This window comes from Momordica charantia (genome assembly GCF_013281855.1).
Source record: "Momordica charantia cultivar OHB3-1 chromosome 8 unlocalized genomic scaffold, Mcharantia_2.0 BLBB01000008.1, whole genome shotgun sequence".
NCBI lineage: Eukaryota > Viridiplantae > Streptophyta > Magnoliopsida > Cucurbitales > Cucurbitaceae > Momordica > Momordica charantia.
In genome coordinates, this window is record NW_028275166.1 from 6,894,488 (window position 1) to 6,911,548 (window position 17,061).

Genomic DNA, 17,061 nt, shown 5'->3' on the forward strand with positions numbered 1-17,061 from the left:
GAGTTCGATTTATATCCAGTTAAAATCTCAAACTCCCGAGAACATGATTAATATCGCTTCACCAACATGAGCATAACTATCCAACCTTTTTTGAAACATTATTTGTGGAAAATGAGTTTGCAAGTTTTCATTTTAGAAAATTAGGGATCTTTCGAAGCCCTAACACATCCTCTATTTTCAATTCTCCACCTAGTAGTTAAAACTTTCGAGTCTTTCAAGATACTTCTTGACTTTAAGAAAATTTTTCATCATGTTTTGCTTCGATTAATTGTTGATATGTAGTTTTCGTCGATGTGACACGTTAGTAATAAATCTGAGGTGGACTCTAATGTGGGCTATCGAGCTACTTGAAATCATAATCTCGCATCGATTGTAGCATTTGACCACATATACTATGAATCTTAAATTGGAACTTAGTTTGACTTAGTATCGAGCCGATCTTAAGTGAAATGCAAGAGATTGAATACTTTTAGAATGCGAGACTCTACTTTTTATACAAAAAGAGCATTGGAACTCTCTACCACTATGAAGATCTTCTAATAGTAAAATTGTCATAATCCTCAACTTGTATTAAGGCGCTAGAACTTCATCTTATTTCTCAACATATTCCAGAGGAGGCTTGAATATACGAGTCTTAATGAAGGAAGACCATGTATTTGTACTTGATTTTACCCTTAACAACTTTCATAAATGAACAACTTTTAGGGGATGTTTGGTTCGTATGTTTTAGGAGATTTGTTAAACCTGAGTTTATTAAATATGAGTTGTTAAGTTTGAGTTTATTAAGTTGTGTAATCAATTGGACAGAAAATATGTTTATTAAGTCTAGATTTATTAAATGTGTGTTTGGTTGGACAAACATGAGTTTAAAAAACTATGAAACAAACATAGACAAACCTTACTCCCCATTTTAAAAATAGAAAATCAAACACTCATTTAGTATTTAGCTGGAAGGACACGTGGGAGAAACTTAGGAAGGACTACAAAAGTAAATTTCACCCTTGTTAAGAAAGAAGGACACGATTGAAGCTTTCTAGATCTCTTGTAATTTTTCCTATATTTATCCACTAATTAATTCTACGTCATCAATTTATCAAACTCATCTCCACGCAACAACAAAAGACAAACTTTAAAATATTTTTCTTTCCCAAACACTAAACTAAAATACAATGTTCCAAAGGCATTAAATATCAAAATCAAAGCAATAAAGTCCAAACACAAAAAATATATTCAAAATGGTCTTTATTAGAGAACATAAACTAAATATATATATCAAAATAAATATTTTAAAAATATATTTAAATATTCATTTTTAATAAATATAGAACTAAAATTGACGTGTTGAAAATTAATGAAATAAAAATAAATAAATAAAGTATAAAAATCAAAATAAATATTTAAAAATAAAAAAAAAATTTGAAAGTAGATAGTAAAATAATATCTTAACTTTCAAAATTGGTTTGATTTCCCTCTACGGCCCCCACGAGTCGAAACCCCAATCCTGTCAAATTCGCAAAAAATTGAGTTTTTATTTGGCAATTTTGATATTCAAACAATCAAACCGCAGACTCCCAAATTCCCCGCCACCATGCCTGCAGACTCCCCCCTCATCCCCACCACCACCACGCCGCCCGCCGCCGCCACCGCCGCTCCCGTTTCGTACACTCTCGCCCCAACTGCAGCCACCACCACCGCCGCCGCCGCCGCCATTGCTCGTCCGCTTGCGAATCAAGCGCCATCGAGACCCATTTCTTCAATTCCTCCGACCCACCATCTCCACTACCCTCCTCAAGCCCTCTACACGGCGCAGCCCATCCCCGTTCGAACTCCTAACCAGCAATTGCCCAAGGTTCAGCAAGACGCGTCTCAGGGAATTCTTTACCCTGTCGCTTCCTCCGGCCGCGGCTTCGTTCCTCGGCCCATTCGGCCGCTTCCCGCCGATCAGGCCGTCACGGTAGCCAACGCTGCTGGGTTTCCACATCGCCCGGTCGTCACGTTCCCGCATCGGCCGGTCGGGTCGCCTCATTTGGACGCCATGAGCCATCCAATGCACATGGGGCGACCTCCCAATTTGCAACAGCAGCAGCTTCTTCCCCTTCCTGGCTCCGCCACTGCCGGCTCGATTAAGGGTGCCCCAAATTCCTCTGATCCAAAGGTTAGTTGGTTATTAATTTGATTCAGCTTTTGAGGCGTTTATCGATGGGTTTAAAATGTTAAGGTTTCTGTTCCTTAGGCACAAGAATTGCTACCTCTATGCCTAATTTTGAGTTGGTTCTCTGGCTTTGTCATTTCCATTTTCTCTTTAAATTTAATTCATTCTTTCTGCTAAACGGTGACTTGATCAGCTGAGTTAACAGTTGAACTAGAGATTTTGTGACCGTTGATGCTTGTAGAGTTGTTTCTTTTCTAACTTTTGGTGGACAGTAATTGCATGCTATTAGTTTAACCAACATGTGGTGTGGCTTTTCAATTATGTTTTGAGTTATTGTTCTTTTTCAATTGGTCGGTTCTTTCATGTCATTTTTTTTAATACCCAAGTTTCTTTTTTACTAATCCTGTGGCCCTTTATCAAACCCCATGAGTTTGTTGTCTCCCCCAGCCCTTCCTAGATCTTTCTCATAGTTTAAATTTCATTTATTATCCTTTCTAGGTTTTTCCCCCATCAACAATCTGCGAGTCAAATGGATGTAAAGAAATGAGGTAATGGTTGCTCCTTATGTAACATATCATTCTTTCATTCATTCTTTTCTAATCGTCTGACATTCTGTTTTTGTGCTTTTTTTAGGGATAGAGTCAGAGACGACACTCTGTGCGTGATAAGAGATCGAAAAGTATGCTTTAAATTTCTAGAGTTTGTTTTTTGTTTTTTGGTTTTTTTTTTCTTTTTTTGAAACATTTGTGGCTTGGGAAAGTGCCTAGATTCATTTCTGTTTGACATGAAGACTTACATATGTGATATGGATGTTTAGATTCATTTCTGTTTGACACGAAGACTTACATATGCGATATGGATGTTTTCAATTCTTCTCACCCTGTTTTACTGCTAGTTTCATGTTGTTGAACTTACATTTTGATTATGTTGTGTGAGACATTTTTAGTTCCAACATTTTGAAAATTCTATAAATAACAAGGGGCTAAAAATGTGTGCCCTGTTGGAGCATCAGCTGTTTTGTGGATTTGTTTCACTTCATTTTTTGATAAAATTGAAAAATATGACATAATTATCTACTGTCAAGGGTGTGGTTATGCATTTGATTCATTGGTATGAACGGGGGAGTGATCTATTCGTTTGTGATGGTGGATGCTTTATGTGTTTTCATTTTGAATAAAGGGCATCTTCTTTATTTTTGTTCAATTGTCCTGTCTTGATGAATGATGGCTTTGCATTCTATATAACCAGATCCTCAATCATCTGTAATATATACTTGCTCGGATCCTCAGGTTTCTTATAACGAATGCAGCATTTATGATTATATTGCCTATTAAATGGTTAATATTGTCAGGTCAGAATAACTGATGGGGCCTCTCTTTATGCACTTTGTCGATCATGGTTGAGGAATGGTTCTCAAGAAGAAAACCAGGTTTGTGTTTTATCCTGATTACGACATCTTTCCTTTTTCTGGATTTGAGGAATAATTCTCTAGAAGAAAGCCAGGTTGAGGAGTCGCTCTCTAGAATGGTCAAGGAATGGTTAAACAACAATCTCAATGAATAGTGTGCATTACCACTGATCGGGTCTTGTTGGCTTTCTCATGCAATTTTTTACACGACTGTTCTGTGACTTTCTTATGTTCCTTGCTTTGAATGGTTACTTAATCTACTCCTATTTAACTAGTACATTATCCGTACGAGGTCTCAGCACATTCTTTTGTGCATTTAATAGACAAAGTTCTCTTCTTTATCATATGAGGCATATTCCTTGTTGAGATTTCCTATTGCTCTCATTCTTTGCTGCATACACCCTCCATTTTCCACTCCCCAAAAGGCATTATCTGAAGTCCCCCCCACCCAAAGTCACTCTTCTGTTTTGTTTTTGAAATGCTTGCTAATAATCTTATTCTATTGGCAGCCACAATATGGAAATTTTTTGAGGTCTCTTCCGCGACCTTTGCCCATCCCCGTGGCTGGTGCTATACCGTCACAGAAAAAGGAAGTAACCGAAGAAGAAGTTGGCGAGGATGATAAGGTTGGTTCCAGTTCAGTGAGTTTAAGATTTGGTTTTGGAATCAAAGTAAAATAATGCTAGAAAATAGAAGGTACCAGAATAGTTGAGTCTAGTTAACTTTGTGCACATAGGTTGAACCCTGACACCGATAAATGTGAAATCACTGGCAAGGAACCACGTTTTCAGTTTTTCTGTTGTTTACAGTCTTCATTCACGCCCTAGCCATATCTCACACTACATGTATAGAACAAAAATAATTTAGATTACATTTTCTTTTTCTGAAATGGAGGTGTGAAGCTTTACTAGTTGTGTTATTGATGAAAGTCAATCATTTTTTCGATATATGTTTCAGCAGTGGCCATGGCCACTTTAACTGGGGAGGGGGATCATTTCTAAATATCAATATCAATCTCAATATTTGTTATGGTTTCTTCTCTGGGTTACATACTCTTATACAATTCCTCTAGTTTATTGACAAACTGAATTTTATCCAAAAGGTCATTGGATATACTTTTACATGTGTTTCTGCATTTTAGGATGAGCAATCCATTGCGCAGTTGTCAACACAAGAGCTATTAAAAAGACATGTTAGACGTGCAAAGAAGGTTCGCTCACGGTGCGTGTTCGTCTTTCCCGTTTGTAGTTAGCTTCATTTGAATTGCATCCTCTCTCTCATACTCAAATATGATGCTGGATATCTGCACATCCTCACTTTGAACACTATCTTGTTGCTTCCAATTTGTGTAATTGTATCCTCCAGATTGAGGGAGGAACGGTTGCAACGAATTGAAAGATACAAAACCAGGCTCGCTCTTCTCCTTCCTCCACCAGTTGAGCAGTTGAGGACCGATAATGCTGCTGGAAGCTGAGTCCATTAAATCCCGAAATCCTCATCCCTGTAATCAATGTGGACTGCTGTCCAAATCATTCTTCGCGATTGCAGATGGAGTCAGAGAAACATTGAACAAAAGCGCAGAGGATTATATGCAGGCAAGAAAAGATAGATATTCGATAGAAATTGGTAATTCTTGTCTTCCTATCAGTTCCTTTTTGGCAGTTTGTACCATGTGTTTTTACCATTGTTGTGCTTTCAAGTAGGTTAAAAAACGATGTCATTTACTGAGGTTAGAAATGGAGGAAATTGAGAAGTAAATCACATATGTTCCCCCCTTTTTTACCTAACTTCTGTTGCTAAAATTCCCATTTAACATCATCACTTAGTTATATTTTGAGATGTCTGAATCTGAATCTTCACAGGGGCTTAAAATAAGGTAGCAAGCAAGTCTTATTGCTATAATCAATGCTCTAGGGTCTATTTGGATGTGTATTTTGAGAATTCCTTTGGAGATTAAGTTTTTTGATAGTTATTTTAATGTTTTTTTTTTTTAAGAAAAACTTGGGAACTGTCTTGAAATCTGTTTTATCAGGAACTAATGGCATAATTTTTCAAGAAGATAAAGGGTTTAGAGTGCCTAAAATCATTTTTTAAATAATTTGTAGGTTGCACAAGCTATAAATTGAAGCTGTAATTTGTTAATGAGATTTATTTAAAGTATGAGATAAGTAATCCCTTGACCGAGTTGAGCTATTCTCGTGTCGATAAGAGGTTAATTATTGTGTGCAAGCAACTTTTTCCTTTTTGAATTGAAGTTGTGTATTGAATAGACTACATATACAAACTTATATATGGTCGATAGACTGTAACTCCTCAACTATAGCTACACAAGTTTTGGGTGTAAACGATTTGGGTCGGGTTGAATTGTAGTTAAAACTAGCGAAACTAACATATTGATTTAAGAAAAATTAAAAATTGATGTGGAAATGGAATTTATGGAAACCCAATTGAATTTAAAAACCAACAAAGCAACTACTATAAATTAATTGAAGACCAGCTAGATCTATGGATATATATATATATATATATATATTTTTTTTGTTAAAAATATTATGATGAGCAAACCAAAAATTTTGGTTGTTCCAACATGAAGAATAAAATTGCAGAATGAGAGGGGCTTGTGAATAGTGAATATTTGTTTGCAAACTTTTGTGATTTGATTGACAATACAATAAGAATGGATAGTACACATATGTTGCAAATTGCATGCTCCCATAGGGTTACAATGATCAACATTTAAAATCTTTCTTGGAAAATGTACTAGATATTGTCACCTTGTTATATACTTTTATATATATATATATTTAAATTATATATACACACACATATTCAAAGTTTGCTTATATTATAAAAATATTTGTAAAGTTTAGACATAAAACACATGGGTGAACTTGGAAGTATGTTTTATAAAGTGGAGTGTAAAAAATAAATAACCAAAAATTTAGGTCTATTTAATAACTATTTTGTTTTTTGTTTAAAAAAAATAGGCTTAAAAGTTTTATTTTTACTTGTGTTTTTTTTATTTGTTATCTGCTTTTCGAGATTGTAATTTTTTAAAACTAAAACTAAAAATTTTAATTTTTAAAAGTGTGCTTTGTTTTTAAAATTACGTCGAGAATTTAGATGTGTTTTTAAGGAATATGAAAAATATACCAAAGAAATCAAACACAAACAAAAAATGAAATGGTTATGAAACTTAAATAATTATCCCATAAAAAAAATTAAATTTTTAGAATTTTGATTTGGGTGTTTTTTTTTTCTTTTTCTTTTTTCATTTTGATTCTTTATCTTAATTTTAGTCCTTCATCTCTCAATAAACCTCAAATTTAAAGACAGAAATTTAAAATCTACAACTTTTAAAGTTAAAATAAAAACAAATATAAAGTTGAAAGATGAAAATGATATTTAGGGAGGAGTGAAATTGCCTTGCAAACTCCTCTCTCTTTCAATATATATATATATATATTTTTAAATTTCTTTCTTTCCAGAAGTATCTCTTGTGATCAAAATTGGATGAACAATATTCATGTGGTACTGTTTTGAGTTATGTGCTTTGGAAGTAACCCCATGAAGTGAGATATGATTGAAGTTTTTGTATTATAGATGATTTAAACATAAATAGAACTTTGAAGTTTCTAAAAAAAATTAAAAAAAAATTAAAAATTTCAATGTCCATTCCATTACGTTTCACCTGCAACTATATTCATACTATTCAAAAGAATTAAACTCACAAATTAAACATAAACATTAACCGAAATTTCTAAAACTCATTCCTTTTGTACCACTCGAAAGACTTATCCAATTCAAATTTATTGGAATCTGAGTGACGTAGTCCGTTGAATCTTAATTGAGAATGAAAAAAGTATATCATATCATATTCTATGGAAGTATGAGAAAAGAGACAAGCTTCTCCTTGTTACTCATTCCTTAAGTTAAGCGTTCTTCGAACTTCCATCAAAATCTACTCCACTGAATCAAGGTATTTCCTAGTTTTTGACGAAGAAAAAGCGATCGCAAATTTCACAAATCAATTCAAGTGTAAACTTTTTCATGCTTTGTAAAGTTTGGATAAAAGCCTAATTTTCCTACTTGATTCACGAGTCAAAATGGTGCTTCTTTGGAGTGCCCGATGCTCGCATATTCACTCTGATTTCGTCCCGAACTTCTTTTTCATTAAGGTACTAAATATGTCGTTTTATTGGTTTGAAAAACTTGGAAGAAAGAACCCACGCCTTTGAACCAATCAAACCTTTATGCCTCAAAAAGCTTAAACAGAGGAAATTTAAGCTATATGCCTATTTTATTAATTCATTATGTTATAAATTTATAATAATGACAACTTTGAAAATTTTTCAACTTTGTCTTCCCTCTCACTATCTCTAGGCATTCACACATCTTCCCGTTCAAACTATCAATAGTAATATTCTGAATCCTTTTCTGTTCATGATTTTTCATGTTTTCTATTTTATATTATATATTGATTCCTTAATTATTGGATACTATTTCACTTTTTTTTTTCTTTTTTTTTTTGTGATTTGAGGGTTAAAAGGTCGAGTTTTTGTTTGGTATTTAAATTTACCTATTCTAAATTAATTTATTATTTCATATGTATATAAATAAGAACGCCCTCGAAGGTATGATGACTTTTTGAATTAATGAAAATAAAAGTGAAAACAACAAACATATCATTATTTTAATAATACTTAAATTTGTGTTTCAAAAAAAAAAAAAAAGGAAAAGCGCAAAAAAAAACTTAAACTCTGTGTAATAAATTCATGCTTATGAAACCTACACTTTTGTTATTTGTCTATAATAAAAGTTTACAAATGGTATAAATTCAAAATTTTAATCTTTAGTATTAAATCATGAGCCAAATAATTTATCTAAATATTCCATTTTTCACAACTTTTTAAAGTCCATGAGTCCAAATATTGTGTTAAATAATTTTTTTTATTTCCTCATACAGGAGGGCTCAAACCTGTATCCTAACAAGTCTGTTGCCACTGTACTAAATAAAATAGAGTGCGTCTTAAATCAATTTTGAAAATAAAAAAAATTAAATATATACACTTTTAATTTATCTAGAAGTCTAATCTCATTTTACTCTATAAAGTTACCTTCTCACTTTGGTCAACATCCATTTTTGTGATGATTGTCGAGAAAATTATGTTAGCTTTTAAATTTTTTGTTTCTTTTCTTTTCTTTTTTCTTCGTATTTCTCTCTTCTACTCATCAGTAAAAAATGGAAGCAAGTATTTTTCTTTTTTCTAAATCTATTCCACAGTTTCTACTCCTAGTTTCGAATGATAAAAAAAAACTGCCCATCCAAATCAAATAAACAAAATTTCAACATTAAAAAGAGAAAAAAAGAAATAAATCTCTTCATGAATTCATGCACAGAGAACCAGGCAAGGATGGAAAAGATGTAAAGAAAAAAGAAAAGGCTAATGATGATATTAATTATTGTGTGCGGTGGGCGTGGGATTCGTCGGCGAGGTGTTTTCCGGCGGCGCGTTGACAAGACGTGCAGATGGTGAGAGTGGTGGGGGGCAAATGGAAGAAGAGAGAATCAGTGGTTTTCAAGGCTTTCAAATCTGTGAGTTCCTTCAGAAGCTTTGTGTTGTGTTGGCTCAGCGTTTCGCACCATTTCTTCAAGTATTCACACTCCTCTTCCGTTTGCTTCAGCTTAGTTCTGTCTCATCCAAAACACCCACCCCTTTCCATAACTATCTCGTTTTTTCACCATCTTAATGTATATTTGAATTTTTAGTCAAATTTCAAAAATAAAAATAAGTTTAATCTTTTAATAAAGAAAAAGAAAAAGCCGAAATAGTTATCAAACCTTGCCCGTCTGTTTTGAAACCAAACTTCCACTTGTCGAGGACGAAGGTTCAGTCTCTTTGCAAGTTCTACCTTTTGCTTCTGCAATTAACTTTCATACTTTCCATCAGTATATATCTAAAACAAATTTAAACAAAAAAAAATTAATAATAAAGGCATTTCCTGTTAAAACGATTTTTAATTCTATTTTATCTCATTTCATTCCTTCATCATTTAAGTACTTATTCACTAATTTAATTTAATTTATTTTGGAAGATAGTCATAATTTGTATTAAAGAATTTCTAATATCTATAGAAATTTACAAATGGGGATAAATCCATAAGTTTTTAAAATTACAATAATCAAAATGGACAATTTATAAAAAAAAAAATCATAGTAAAACCAAATCATGATTTGAGCACAATGGAAAAAATTGACAACAATATATATATTTGGTTTTGCAATTCTCTCTATTTTTTTTTTAAAAGTCTTTGTTTTAGAAATGGAGTATTTTTTTCATTTTAAAAATATAACGACTAAAATGAACCCAACTTCGAAAACATTAGTTAAACAGAATAAACTTTTAAAAATACAAGATTAAAAATCAATAAAAGCCATAAGTACATCAAACCCTAATCTTTCAATAATTCTCAGTTTCATCCATGGTTTTTTTTTAAAGTTTTTAATTTTACTCCCAATGTAGTAAAAAAAAAATTATGTGAAAATTAGGGTTTAGAAAAGTTTGAGTGAGACGAGAGAGATTCTTACAGGGTAAAGCGAGTGGTGTTCTTTGAAGCTTTCTTCAAGAAACGCCGACTGTTCTCTCGACAGCCGCAGTTTCTTCCTCAACCCCAAATTCTGCTCCTCTTCCTCTTCATCGCCGCTGCTGTTTTCCGGCCGTGTCGCCGCCGCTCTACCGCCGTACTCCAATGATGCCGACAGTAATGGGTTTCCTCCGCCCTCCGCCGCCGCTGCTTCTGAAACATCTGTGTATTTGTCAGAAGCCAGTGCACCCATCAGATAGGGTTTTTTTATATTGGTTAGGTTTAAACACTACTTTTTCTTTTAACCAATCCCAAATTTGTATTTAAAATTTTGAAAATAAGAATTAAATTAATCACAAAATAAATGTTTGAAAATCAATATAGAGTCTAAAATAAACTTGAAGGTAGAAATGTCCGGCTAAAATATTTTGAAACTATAGAGATTAAAATGATCTAAAATTTAGAGTAGAATGATTAAAATAATATCTAAACTTAAAATGATAATAAGAACACAGCTGTAATTGACATGTATTTTTTTCCTCTAGGTTGGAAGTTTGAGATCTTCCATATCACCAAATTGTTGTACTAAAAAAATATATATAAATCTCAAAATTTTTATTCTATTTTAATCTCTAGATTTTAAAAGAAGGTCAAGATACTAGTTTGGTCATTGTACTTATGGCTTTTATTTATTTTGGTTCATATTCTTTCAAAATGTTCGTTTTGGTCTTTTAGTCCATGTACTTTTAAAATGTTCATTTTGATGTACGTACTTTTAAAAACTGACCATTTTGACCATTTAATTTTATTATTTTCTATCACAATTTCAATAGGATACTAAAATCAATATAGATGGCTTAAAATTTAAACATTACTTTATACTAAAGAAGTAATGAGTTTATGTTATGTGTAAAATTTGTGTTAAACTTTTGTAAAGAATGACTAAAATGATCACTTTTTAAAAGTATAAGGACTAAAATGAACAGTAATATATATTATAAACTTATGTAAGATCCTCTCTTCTGACCAAATAAAGCAAGACGACTGAAACTTCAGGAATCAAAATAATAGTATTTTAACCTTAAAAAAGAAATTTATTTCAATCTCTTTTAACCTTTAAATTTATTCTACTTTAACCCCCTACGTGTCAACCAAAAAGGAAACCAATCATTTTAGCTTTTATCTTTTATTTTGTATTTTTGCTTGCACACACACACCACTATAAATTTTTCCTAATAAATAATTTTAAAACGTTATCGAACATTTGAACATCTGACAAGGACATTTCCAGTGCCTCTCCTCGTCTTTAAATGTTTTTAAAAATTAAAATTTAATTTCTAACCAGCCCCCTTTAAATTTTCATTATTAACTTCTGCAAAAAAAAAAATAATAAATTAAATTAAAAATATAAAAATATAAAAATATAAAAATATAAAATTTTTTCGTGTCTTTAAAATTTTATGACTTCACCCTAAATTTCAAACACCACTAACATGGCCTACAAATAAGAAAACACGTATGGCTTACCAAAATATTTATCTTGTTAAATCTTTCAAAAGCTAAGAAGAAAAAAGTATCCTATTTTTTGAAACTTTTAAATAAAATTGATAGTCAAGGATATAGATGAATGATGAAAGAATCTAAACATTGCTCTAAAGATAGTTAAATAAATCACATTGATTAATTAAACTGAAGCGAGTATTTAAAGGATGAAGAATCCAAACGAATCAAAACTTCATCCTTACCAAAACTACATGTATCTTACCACTAAATTATGTTTGGGTAAACGCAAAAAATAATAATAGTAATAAAAAAGAAAGAAAATAATTATTACTATTATTTAAAGTTGGAGTAGTACCAGTTTCAGAAGATGGGCGAGATGCGAGAGGAGTACGAGGAAGAAGAAGATCCAGCTGAGGCGGCGGCGGGGGGCCGAAAAAACAGCCGACGACGTCGTTTGCGTCGACGAGGCAGAAATCGAGGCCTCTGCGGGATACAGTGGGGTGTGGTGGGTGCTTGTTTTGAGTCTTAGGGAACCCAAATGGAGAACCATCTCCTAATCTCAAACCAAGCTCCATTTCCAGGGAGGATGAGGAGAGAGAAACAAAAGATAGAGAGAGAGAGAGAAATGATGGGAAATTTGGGATTGAAAGATTCTAAATGGATCAGTCAAATAATAAGATGGAAGTGGCAGATAGGGAGAGAGAGACTGCAACTTTAAGAGAAATGTAAACAATCCCATCTTTTTTCTTTTCTTGATATGATGTAAGAGAAAATTACTGCATTCTTTGGGTTTAAAATGTCAACTTCAGTGGAAATTTTAACGTCCGATATCTTTAAATGATTAATAAATTTAAATTCATTAGTGATCTAATCTAATACAAGAACGTTTATTTATTGTCATTTTCTACTACATTTAATATTTATTACTGTGGGTTGGATTTTGTGCAAATTTTAAATAATTAAATTTATCTTAATTTATTAATTTACATTTTTTATTTTATTAATAATTTAATGTCATTTAAAATAGATTTTGTGTAAATTTTAAATGATTAAATTTATCTTAATTTATTAATTTACATTTTTTATTTTATTAATAATTTAATGTCATTTAAAATATATATATATATATTTTTTTTTTATATTGATATCGATACATATTTATAAAAAAATTAAGTGAGAAGTATATGTTGCTTTTTTTTGTCATTTCTCATTTCATTTTCCCATTTTTTAATATTTTATTTTAATTTCTAAATCACGTTTCTATTTGTTGGTTTTATTTTAGTTTTGAACTCTCTCTCCAATTAATTAGAGACTCTTGCTAGAAATTATTGAAACCTTAGTTCAATGAATTGAGAACAATCATGCCATATAGGATTCTATGTATGAAAGAATACATAGAATTGATTTGGAGAGAAAATAGAATTACTCAAATTCGTAGCAGAGATTTGAAGGTCAGAAGAATGAGAATTAAATAAAAAACAATATGATGTATTATTGCAGACCATACAGTCGTAAGTCCTTAGAATCAACCTATGCTTCGTTGTCTATTAAATATAACTGTTTTTTTATGGTTGTTACCCAATTTATGAATCAAGTATTAAACCAACTCAATGAATTTCTTTCATGGGTAACACATGATTTTTACTTTTTGAATTAGTCCCTAAAATTCAATCATTATTAAAAAAATCATTGCAAGCAAATGGCATCTAAATATGTTGAGCTATAATAATATTGGCAAATATTAATATTATTAATTATTATATGAAAAAGGGATTTAATAAAGAGTCCTACATTGATGCATAATGAAGAATGATTGAAGCTATCCATCAGCCATGCCCATAAATCAAGTGGAATAATATAATTATATATAGGGAAGCTTCATAATTCTTCAAATGTCTTTTTTTGAGAGTAAATTTTGGAAGAATATGAAAATTTTCATGAAATGTGATCATTGTGGCTCTCATATGCATTATGTTGTCCCAGTTGAAGCTTACACAATTACATTCCTACCATCATTCTGCTTCTTCATTGTCCCAATCTTCCATCTCATTTTTCACTCCATCTTTTCCTCTTTATAAAACCATATCTTTTTTTTAATTGCCTCAATTTTGGCATGCAATTTTAAATTAATATGTTCACGTTGTGCCATATCAGCTAATTCTTGTTCGTTGTTTTGCTTAGCGGTAAGAATTAAATAGAATCATAATTCAAAGTTTTGAAATAAAAGATAATAAAATTAGAAGAGCATGGGGTTTTGATGATTAGACGCTTCGTTACAGGTGGAAGAATCAAAGCTTGTCACGGTGGCACCTCTCATTCACATACACGTGTCCAAACCTCAACTTGGATAGGTCGAGGACGAGACGGGTCAGTAAAATCAACCTAGCTCTAACTAATTCAGCAAAATCTCAACTCGAAACTGATTTGAAAACACAAATGCCATTGGTGTAAAATATTTTGAGCACCAGGAGCATCGAAAATGAATAGCAAGACAAAGTTTCTTAAAGTTTTTCTATAAAAGGCAAGATGTATTCCTCGCAAATGGACATTTTTTCTTTGCAACCTAACTAAGTTCTGCTCTACACAAGCTTGAATTAAGTACTAATTAATTAAGCTTCTCGGAATATACGTGGTCGAATATTACCACAGGGTAAATTTTTTTGTGCAGGTCATCTCTTCGACGGGTTAGATGTTTATATTGAATTAATTAGTAGTTGAACTTACAACTGTCTTTCATCAACAAACTTAAACTTCAATACCTTTGTATCTAAAAAGCTTATATTTCAATAATAATCAATAAATGGTCGTGGATGATCATTACATCGTGTAACAAAGCATCATTAGAAATAATATTTTTTCTTGCTTTTTTTCTTTTTACCAATTCAAATCATTTTGGTAACTTTCGATGTTTATTTCATAATAATACTAATAATAAAAAGTGCTGATGAGAAGTTATCATAATCCTTGATTAAATAGTTATTTAATAATTTTGGACCATATCACTCATTGTAATCATCAACACGAGACACTAAAAATTTCCTCCAAATTTAATATTTCCCTTTGACGCTCTTTTTTACAAAAAAAAAAAAAAAAAAAAAAAAAAAAAAAAAAATTAAATTAAATTGTTTTGGTAACTTTTTTCTTCAGCATTAAAAAATTTTTATAAAAAATTATTTTTAAGATCCATCAAACTAACTAAATTTATAATTTGAATAAGCAGTGAAATTAACACTCTACACAGACCAGTTGTTACTTTCAAAATTTTTGCAATTAAAGTTTGTGACATCGGAGTAGAGAGAAGGGTACATGAATAAGAGGGATCTCGAGATCATAGAAAAACATACTTAAGAAATACTTAAAAAAAAATTGATAGTTACTACTTATACTAACAAAGTGCACCTTCCTTTTCGGTGACTTAATTATAAGAATTTCAAAGTTAAACATACTTGGTTTGGAATGATCTTGAGTTGGGTGACTAGACAAAGCACGTTGAAAAGATTCGTGTTGATTTGTGAATGCAAGGGCTATTAGGTGCCGAATTCGAATTCCAAATCCAGGATCCGAGACACTACATTTATCATTTTCATGGCAGCGTTTTCTTTTTCTTTTATTTTTTTTTAACATGAATTTCAAATATGGGAGAATTGAAAATAAAAATACCAAACAAGGTATCCAATGCCACACAAAGTGGTGCTTTTTTTTTTCCATTCTCACATGCAATAATAATATATGTATACATTTAAAACAAATTCCTTTTCATCATTTAATTTTGATTTTTGCGTAAGAAAAAACATATAATTTGATAATTCTTTTAAAGTGGGGTAATTTCTATAACATTTAAGAAATCGTGTACACTATTTGGTAAAAACATTTTTAGAATGCTTGAAATCATCTATTTAAGCATGCAAGTTGAGCTAAATAGCAAAACTACCCTTTCAAATATACAAATTTACAATAAAATCTCAAAATATTTTACAAACTACCCTATGTTCTAAATTTGTTTTTAAACAAAACTATAAACACACATACAAACCACATTTAATTTTATCCTTTTGTGGTTGTGATGAACAAACACAATAATTTGGAATTTTGATGTTGGATTTTCAATTTTTTTTTCTTACTTGACTTTTGTGGTGAGTTTTAAATTTTCTTGGATAGAAATTTGATTGTTTCGTTATTATTTTAATGGTTGGATTTGAAGGTAATTACTTACATGAATTCAGTGGTAAAAAATAGTCTAGTTTGATCGTAAAGAGTGTACCGAGTTTCACTTGTAATGTAAGTTAGTGACTAAATTACAAATATAGTTGCTAAACTTTGATTGTTTAAGAAAAAAAAAATATCGATGTATCTTAATTTTGAAATGCAATTCTATATAATTCTAAATGCGTTAAAACTATGAGGTATAAGCCAATTAAATAAATGTTATCTAATCTTGAAAAATGACAAATACATAATAGAATGAAGCGAACACCTTAACAAAATAAAATAGAATGTGCAACAGATACCATATTTTAGAAACGAGGTATCAAACTATCTATTTCTTTTTGTCGGGAATGTCTTCAAAATACTCGAGTTTTAAGAAACTTATATTTATGTCGGGATCATATAAACCTATTTCTGAGGGGAGGTTTTAAGAAATCCCTATTTGAAAAGTAAAATGAAAACAAGTTTGAAAAATGAGTTTGAAGAGTGATTGAGACGGCATTGAAAAGGGCATGAAATTTTGAAAGTGGGATTGTGGGGAGTGATTAGGGGTTAATTAAGATCTAACCAGCCCACATAAGACCAATTAGACACGTGGCAGAAATTGATTGGAGAATTAAAGAGTTTTTGATTTGAGAGAGAGAGATTTTGAGCATTAATTAATGGTGGATTGGTTTCCCTGAGGTCAGGCAGAGGTCAAATCCACCAGATTTCTTTGAGCCTCCAAAACCTTTTCCATTATCCCAAAAAAAGAAAAAAATAAATTAAGAAAGGGGTTTAGTTGGATTTCTCAAGGGACTCCTTTTTTGAAACTTTCAATTTGAGGAATTATCTCCTAGAATTACCAAATTCTTGCAATCAAGACGTGACCATGGTATTAAATATTTTCATCTGACATGGCTACGTATCTATAAATTCGATATCGATACGAGAGATAAATCGACATTTCCATCAAAGTATAAAAAATCGAAAAAATATGAAAAATATCAACAAAATGTCACAAATATATACATAATTTTAATACTAATCATTTTAACTTATTTAGAAATAAGAAAACGTTTATTTGTTAATTTAAAATTTTTTATGATTTTTTAATTTCTCTAACTTTTACAGAAATATTTATCAACATCAACATTTTATCAATATTTTCATGAACTTGAGACTTCGAATTTTCATTGACATCGACATTTAAAATCTTGAATATGAC

The 17,061-nt window shown here is 31.2% G+C and overlaps 2 protein-coding genes across 3 annotated transcripts; one reads left to right on the forward strand and one right to left on the reverse strand.

Annotated features, from left to right (window-relative positions):
- Positions 1-1,500: 1,500 nt before the first annotated feature.
- Positions 1,501-5,342, forward strand: LOC111020271 (proline-rich family protein). Its single transcript, XM_022296882.2, has 7 exons — positions 1,501-2,155; positions 2,651-2,700; positions 2,786-2,831; positions 3,504-3,581; positions 4,070-4,186; positions 4,702-4,781; positions 4,926-5,342. Exons 1-7 carry the CDS (start codon positions 1,589-1,591, stop codon positions 5,032-5,034), a joined length of 1,047 nt encoding a protein of 348 aa, XP_022152574.1. The 5' UTR covers positions 1,501-1,588; the 3' UTR covers positions 5,035-5,342.
- A 3,548-nt stretch (positions 5,343-8,890) lies between these two features.
- On the reverse strand, positions 8,891-12,305 carry LOC111020351 (homeobox-leucine zipper protein HAT22-like). 2 transcript variants are annotated; one of them, XM_022297002.2, is made up of 4 exons: positions 12,004-12,302; positions 10,150-10,367; positions 9,403-9,482; positions 8,891-9,252 (listed from the first exon to the last, which is right to left on the reverse strand). In XM_022297002.2, the coding sequence occupies exons 1-4, from the start codon at positions 12,221-12,223 to the stop codon at positions 9,021-9,023; spliced, it is 750 nt and encodes a 249-aa protein (XP_022152694.1). In that variant the 5' UTR covers positions 12,224-12,302; the 3' UTR covers positions 8,891-9,020. The 2 variants fall into 2 exon arrangements, with proteins under 2 accessions (XP_022152694.1, XP_022152695.1); XM_022297003.2 differs by having other exon boundaries at positions 9,224-9,306; positions 12,004-12,305.
- Positions 12,306-17,061: the final 4,756 nt, after the last annotated feature.